The sequence below is a fragment of the Glycine max genome, chromosome 6 (assembly GCF_000004515.6).
Source record: "Glycine max cultivar Williams 82 chromosome 6, Glycine_max_v4.0, whole genome shotgun sequence".
Taxonomy (NCBI): domain Eukaryota; kingdom Viridiplantae; phylum Streptophyta; class Magnoliopsida; order Fabales; family Fabaceae; genus Glycine; species Glycine max.
The window spans coordinates 613,804-622,430 of record NC_038242.2 but is presented as its reverse complement, the minus strand read 5'-3'; the positions used below and the strand labels follow the sequence as shown (position 1 = coordinate 622,430).

The window sequence follows — 8,627 nt, the reverse complement described above, 5'->3', positions numbered from 1 at the left end:
AAATTTATCTTCAATTTATAATTATTTTTTCTTCAAAATTAACCCTAACATTAATGTGAGACACACTCCTATTTGTTTTCAAATATTTTGTTAGTTTTAATTCTTTTAATCTCTCTCATCATTAATATATTTACTGATTACTGGTAAAAAAAAATTATTGTTTTTAATTTTTATCGACTATGCATGGGAATATTAGTTAATAATGTTATATTCTTTTACAAATCATCCTACCAATACCATATAAGTAAGAGAATAAGTGTCATGAAATATAAAATAATTTAATATTCAAGAATGAAAAGAATGTGAAAAATTATTGAAATTTTATTAAAAAAAGTCAAAGACCCTAGTCCCTACTATGTTTTACTAAAAAAATAGTACTAGAATTTATAAGTATAAAAGAAAAATGAGGAAGAGTGGGAATATTATAAGAGTTGGCTTATGCATTAAGAGAGATTCCAGTTTAAGAATGAGAGTGAGTGAAAGGCAGTAGAAATAAAAGCTTTGTTCTCTCCCATTGAGCACTTTCAACGCACACTCGTGACGATTAATTAACCAAAAATGGCACTTCCTAAGTCCAACGCCAAACTCACTCTTGTTCTTCTTTTTCTTGTTTTCATTATTAATTCAGGAAGCGCCCACAATTACAAGGAGGCATTGTCCAAGGCAATCCTATTCTTCGAGGGCCAACGTTCGGGTTTCTTGCCGCAGGACCAGAGACAGACCTGGCGCGCCAATTCGGCTCTTGGTGACGGCTGGACCTACAAGCTCGACCTCACCGGCGGCTACTACGACGCCGGCGACAACATCAAATTCGGGTTTCCGATGGCATTCACCACCACAATGCTGTCCTGGAGCGTCATCGAATTCGGAGACATGATGCCTCCCAATGAACACCGAAACGCGCTGCTCGCAATCCGTTGGGCTACCGATTATTTGCTCAAAACCGTTTCTCAGCCAAACCGCATTTTCGTTCAGGTGAGTAAATCAACGTTCTATGCCAATGCCTGTTTCGTAAATTGCATTCTAACTCATACTGGATCACGTCTCTTTTGTTTTTTTACTATTAATTACTAATTACGTAATATAATAAATACTTTTGTTCTTTTCAATATTTTTAATTACATGTAGCATTCAGACTGATGTTTCATGTTTTTTTTTAGATACAAGGGGGAATATGTTTTTATTATTTTTTAATACTAAACTATCTAATATTAGTATTTTTTTTTATATATTTATTAGTAGTATACAAGGTGTGAAACGGAGTTTAATTTTTATCGAAAAATAATAATGCCCGTATCCCACTCTCTTAAAATCTCCCTTCCCGTTTCAGTTGATTCACTAATCATGATCATGACGTGGCTTTCCTTTTTGTTTTTTGATAACCGAAGAAAACGTCAAATTCTGTGCCTCTAATCCCATCCGTTATAGAATTCCAACAATTTCATAATCACCACCTTAATTGGAATAATGATTCATCCATAATCATTACTGGCACTGGTTGACGATATCTAAGACACTTAGAACCAAACGACAGCTTGAGAGATAGGAAAAAAAATACAGAAATATTGTATGATAGGATAGAAAGAGAAAAATGTTTAATATTTATGAATATTTAAATATACCACCATTTTTCAAATTGAGTTAATCCTCTAAGTGAAAAAAAGTTATAGAATAATTTGGTCATACAGTTTCTTTTCACTATACATAATTTTTTTTGTCGGTCCATTGACGTAATACATTATTTGATTTTTTTAAAATATTTTTATTATTAAATAAATTTCATGTTGATTTTTCCTAAACTAAATTCTTTAAATTTTCTTCTTATCGTTAGAAAATAAGTATGAAATTTTATTAAATAATTTAAATTGAAAAGTAGTACTAATTGCATTTACACTTATTTAGTGTTATTTTGAATTTTTATGGATAAACGAAGTTACATTTGTTTCTAATTATTTGTCTTTTTGGTCATGCGTGCACGAGTGGATCACTTTTGATCCTCGAAGTCGGTGAGTTTCATAGGCTTATCACTTTATGATTCAACTGTCCTCCTGATTTTAGAATGCGAAATTTCATTTATTTTCCATTTGGATTCCTAATCCAGACGAATACATCACCGACGCGCCAAGGATGGCAGTGTGTTCCATTCCCTTTTCATTTAACGAATAATTAAGACTAATCACAAATTTATGTAGGTGGGTGATCCAATCTCTGACCACAATTGTTGGGAAAGGCCTGAGGACATGGACACAAACAGGACAGTGTATGCTGTTGATGCTCCAAACCCAGCTTCAGATGTAGCTGGTGAAACTGCTGCGGCACTAGCTGCTGCATCAATGGCTTTTCGTTCATCGGATCCTTCTTATTCAGAGACTTTGCTACGAAATGCTGCTAAGGCCTTTCAATTTGCAGATACCTATAGGGGTGCCTACAGTGACAATGCTAATGTTAGGAGTGGTGTTTGCCCATATTATTGTGACTTCGATGGTTATCAGGTAATTACTAATTAATTCACTTGTTAGTTGTTACTTTCAATATATAGGGGATTGCTTTTTGCTTTTAGATGCAATGTACTATGTCTATAATAAAAGCGTTCCAGGATATTGTTTTCAAGTTTCAATGCACGAGACATTGAAAAGGATATGTAGACAATTCACAATGATATTGCCTTTGCATAATGCTAGTAAAAGACTCTGACAACTAAAAACGAAGCCATCATGCAAAATTCAATTATACCATGTTAATTTGTTGGTTTTTACTTTAGATAGACCTAAAGGAAGTGTACAAGGTAAACTTTTGTTTATGGTAAAAAAATGTTTACATTTAACTAGAAATATTGTATTAAAATTATGTTGGTTTAGAATTGTACATTAAATTATAAATTTAGTACAGTTATATTTATTACTAATAGTTTTTAATAGGAAAAAAAACTTGAACAAAATGTAGTTAAATTTTAAAATATTTTAACATTTTCTTTATATAATAATAATAAAAATATGAAGATAAGTACTTAAGAAGATTTAAAATTACTTGTCTTCTTTGATATAATGCATCCTGACATTATCCCATTCACATGAGCATGACACATTGATGGAGGAGTTAAACTAACATGGGTGATGATGGGTCACGAGAATCTTTGGGTCCTTCTCAAAGTGACATGTGACTATATATTTTTCAATCAGCATCAAACTACATATATTGGACAAACAGCATATTATTTGTAAGCAATATACAATTAATGTGTAATTATGTGTCAGATAGAATTGATATTGTGGCTATTTGTGTACTTGGGATCACTTGGATTTGACACGTCAATTGTCATTTACTATACATTAACAGGACGAATTGTTATGGGGAGCCGCATGGCTAAGGAGGGCTACTCAGGATGAAAATTTCCTCAACTACATTCAAAGCAATGGCAAAACCCTTGGTGCTGAAGACAATATAAATGAGTTCGGTTGGGACAACAAGCATGCTGGCCTTAATGTTCTTGTCTCCAAGGTCAGCCTCCAATATATTTACCCTGTTATGATCAATAGAATCAATATTGAAATTGCATGCACAAATTAATTTATGTGACCATATATATATCATTACATAATTAATTTTCGCATATATACAAATCGAAGGGGGTATTAATTAATTAATCTTTTTACTAACAAAATTTACCATTTTTAGGAAGTTCTAGATGGAAACGTAATGTCTCTTGAATCCTACAAGACTTCAGCAGAGAGCTTTCTGTGCACGCTCATACCCGAAACATCAAGTTCACATATAGAGTACACTCCCGGTGGACTAATATACAGGCCTGGGGGCAGCAACTTGCAACATGCAACTTCAATTGCATTCCTTGAATTGGTTTACGCCAATTACCTATCTCGCACTTCACAAACCATCAATTGTGGGAACGTCTATGTTAACGCACAAACACTTCGCCAGCATGCTAAGAAGCAAGTTGATTACATTTTGGGAGATAACCCAATGGGTATGTCGTACATGGTTGGTTACAGCAACAAGTATCCGCAGCATATTCACCACCGTGGCTCCTCTTTACCCTCTATCAAGGACCATCCTCAATTCATTGCCTGCAAAGAAGGTTCAATCTACTTCAACTCAAGCAATCCTAATCCTAATGTTCTCGTGGGAGCTATTGTGGGAGGACCAGGTGAAGATGATGTGTATGAGGATGATAGGGCTGATTTTAGGAAGTCCGAACCAACCACATACATTAATGCACCATTTGTTGGGATTTTAGCATACTTTGTTGCTAATCCCAACCCTTGATTAATTACTACAATTTCCGTACAGATCTTTTTGTAAATAAAAAACATATGCTGCAGAAAAGATGTCTCTCATCTTGAGAAAAAAGCAAGAGCGAAGAGGCTTGCTATGTGTTGGATACATATATAGGAGGAATGTTACAGATCATTTTCAAATCCCAGAAGTTGTTCGTGTCTTTTTCACTGGGAAGGCTGAAGAGCAAAAAACTCGATTACTGCAAGGTTTTTTTTTTTTTTTACTTGCTTTATCCAAGAAATATGAGTGAGATTGCCATACTGTGGTTTTTTCTTTTTCTTTTTTTTCTCAAGACATCATACTGTGTGTATTATTCTTGATCATAATTATTTGGAAAATCAAATGTGTGGCTTCCTTTATCGTGAATCTAATAATATATTTAGGCCTTGTTTGAATACTTTTTTCTATGTGCAATTATAAGAAATGAAAAAAGAATCATAAGATAAATTAACTTATGCCCAAGTTAAAATAAATTTTGAAAAAAGTTAATATGAAAAAAATGTTAATTAATTTATACATAAATTAATTTTAACTTATAAAAAATATTTTTTATTTTGTCTTTTTATTTTCTTCTGATACAAGTGCTCTTAGAAAAATTTGTCTATAATTAAATTTATGAATGCGAAGTCTATGTATGTATAGCTCACTAAACACGCCTGCCGTTCTCATTTTGCAATTAAAAACATCTTGCGATTTATACGCTACATTATCCCATGCTTTTGGCTACCATTCCATTTCTAAATTGGTTGCTAAGCCTAAGCTTATTTCAAGGTATATAATTATAATTTATAAGAGACTGGTAACCGGTATATTTAAGTATTGGTAATGTTCAAGCTAGGAAAACTTGGAGATTTATTCTTTCATGAAGAAGGAAAATCTTCAAACTTAAAGAAAAGATTCATTTTCGTGATAAGTTGTTGGGCAATAAGAATACACTACGGAGATGAGAACGAGCGGATCTTATTGGACAGAATTTAATAAAAATGGAAAGATAGAGTGTCCGTATCACCACCATGGACGCATGTTTGAACGATTTAATAGAATGTGTATGGAGAATGACTTGAATCAACCAGTAATAGCTAGGGAGTATTATGTGGGAATTCATGACATTTGCAAATATTGCAACCTGCCCGAAAAATAAAGTATGAAGATGCTACTTCAATGGTGGAAGGAGGAGATAGGAGAGCATTGAATGTGTTGATACCAATGCAAAGCTTAACCCTGCCACCGTAAATCATGGGACAAATTAAATGATATGTACGAGGATGGACTGGTGGTTGAGAAAGGAAAATGATCAAGTAAATTTAATGCCAATTATGGCAGGGAGGTACGTGCTAAGTTCCATAATGAATTCTATAATCAAAGATGCGTTTGCGGAAGGAAAGTATGTAAAAAATGTTCCAGGGTCAAATTTGGACAAAATAAATATCTTGATTTCTAGTAGCAGAGATCATCATAAAAAGTTCAAGATAGAAAAAAACAGAAAAGGTAAAACTACATGAGCAATGACAGGAGAGAGCCAATTTGTGTAGCAGTTGTACTAGTATTTCAACCACCCACCATTACCAATGTTGTTTTTCACCAACCCATATTAATTGGGCTCACGACCTCCGGCACCGTATATATAGTATTCTGGGTTTGCCTTCCCGCCGCAATCCTCTTGCTGTTCTCATTAATTATTATAGCACTTTTTCATGGCTAGGTGATGCTTCACAAGAACACCAATGGCAACTGACCCTCTGACCTGGGTGCATTTAAATTCTTGATACAATTAAAACATTCTATACGGCCACAGAACTCGTGAATTTCCCACCTAAGTCATCCAACCCAGTGTTACTTAACATTCTTTTTCAAACATGTAAAATCTTCCTTTCTTATTGTATAATAATAATAGGAGTATATGTATAATAACATTACTAACTTTTATAATAATTATTTTTAAAAATATATATTTAATATTATTTTCTAATTAATTAATAATGTAAAAAATTTATTAGAAAGTGTTTGATATTAAAAAAATATTATTTTTTCATGCTCTCACGTCATTGTTCCGTCTTCCATCGTGCAAACCGTACTCGTCACTCACACTTATTGTTGAACAAATGATAAAACATAGAGTACATAAGCTTGTTGAAAAATACTACATTAATCTGATCTATTTACAAACAGAATCAAGTCTCGAGAGGAGGAGACACCTTCAATGATAGAGATAGTGGACACTATGCCATCGTGTCAAATCAATGGATTATTTAAAATTAGCTAATTAATTACAACAATGTAAGAAGTAGATAATGGGAAAATGTCCATGAAATAATTGTCCGTAGTTGCTTATTGTTGATAATTGGTTTATCTACTAAAACAACTATAACTTAGTTAAAGGACCAATTCATAATGTTTAAATTATTATAAACTAATTTTCTAGTAATATTTTTAATTTTCACGGACGAAAAAAACAACAATTATAACATATCCTTTTAAAAAAGACAAGGACAACATACTTAAATATATTTTTTTTAAAAGAAAATATAATTAACCAAAATAAAAGAAAAATAAAATCAACAGGGTTTTCAGTAAAAGAAAAGTCACCAGGTTTCGTATAATAAATTATTAGATGGTTTGAGAGCATTATTATTTTCATTAATTTTTTACATGACATATAATCTAGTATTGTTATTTTTTAAAATTAAAAAGTTTAAATAATCTTGTGCCTTACACAGTAAAGATATGGACATGGATTGGGTCCAATATTTAATTTGAGTCTATATCTGTATTTGTGACCGAAAAGGAGTTAAGTTGGGCTTCTTTTAGTGGGCCTACTATTTTTAGCATGGAATATGGATTTTGGTAATACCAATTGGAAAACGATGAATATGGATTTTGACTGATATTTTAGTTAAACGGTAAAGGTAAAAAAATGTGAAGATGAACCTTTGATGGTGAAATAAGGGCTAGAGCAATAGCACTCTCTATTGTTCGTCTGTTCTGCAAATCTTTATTGCGAATTGGGATCGTCTAGAATCTAGAGTAGAGGAAAAACAATATCTTGATTTCTATTAACACTACTCAAGAAACGTCTTCTTGCAAGATGAAAAAGGCTTGAAATGAATACGTTTAATTTCAGTTGTTTCGTAATAATTTTTTTTTAAAAAAAAAAACACTTTATTTGTACTCCCTTTTTCATTTAAAAGTTTATACCAAAATATATTATTGAAACATTTTTATAATTATTGGTAAAAAGCAAAAAAAAAAAACTCCAATTAAGGTTATGATTGACAAGACACTGGCTTCAAAAAAAATTATAAAAGATGTGTTTAACTGTTCGGCAAATAATTTTTTTTAAGTATCTTTTGATATTTTTTAAAATAACTACTATTAAAAAATTTGTTTAAGTAAATAATTATTTTTAAATAGTCTCTGGCCTTGTTTGATTGTTATTCTCCTGCCAAAATAGTTGAGTAAGATGAGGAAGACATTATTTTGTGTGTGTGAAAGAAAGGGCCTAAAGGCCCACTACAAAAAAAATGTATTTCTGGAATGCATTTAAACCAAGTGTAGGCCAATGAATATGATTCAGTGCCTTTAGGCATGGGAGGGATTGATAAGGAATGATAGGGAGCAGATCCTGTCATTGAATCTCCACCATTGCTTAATGAGAATCAAAACAAAACAAAGTAGCTAATAGCTAGGCCAATTGTAACCTCGTGCTTGCTTTCTTTCTTTCTTTCCCTCACGGACATCACTTGGACAGTACCTAGCTTACAGCTACATTGATTCAACAATGGCCTCTGCTTCAGCTACTCTTCTCAAGTCATCTCCTGGTCTTGGTGAATACATCTCTGCTACCATTCTCTTTGAGGAAACTCTCTACCAAAACATTGTTCCCGGTAACAAAACCATTGAAACATTATGCATTTTGTTTAGAGGACACGTTGTATCTCTCCTCTCATGGGATTCGAAGTAGGCCAAAAGGTGTGGGCAGAGGTATTCTTCTACCTGGCTGAGAACAATGTCCTGTTCGAAGGTATTCTCCTCAAGCCTAGCATGGTTAATGACCAAAGTTGTGTTGTGCAGTTTTTGTCTGTTGGACAATCTGAGTTGAAGCAACCTTGAACTTGAATGCAATGAACCAGTCTCCAAACCCATGGCACGTCCTTCTTGAAGACATGTCTTCCGTTTCCAGAAAATTGATGCATAGCCAAGTAGGTCTACATAATCAGGCCCTTATGTATTCCAAAAACATGGAACATATAAATACAAGTTAAAAATTATTTGAAACGACAACATAATTTAAAACTTGTACATTCAATTATTAAAGTAAGTTGCTCAAGAAATTC

The 8,627-nt window shown here is 32.9% G+C and overlaps 1 protein-coding gene across 1 annotated transcript; it reads left to right on the top strand.

The window, feature by feature from the left end:
• The first annotated feature begins 451 nt into the window (after window positions 1-451).
• Window positions 452-4,636, top strand: LOC100814545 (endoglucanase 24). The gene is made up of 4 exons (XM_003527566.5): window positions 452-975; window positions 2,193-2,492; window positions 3,337-3,498; window positions 3,676-4,636. The coding sequence occupies exons 1-4, from the start codon at window positions 559-561 to the stop codon at window positions 4,279-4,281; spliced, it is 1,485 nt and encodes a 494-aa protein (XP_003527614.1). The 5' UTR covers window positions 452-558; the 3' UTR covers window positions 4,282-4,636.
• Window positions 4,637-8,627: the final 3,991 nt, after the last annotated feature.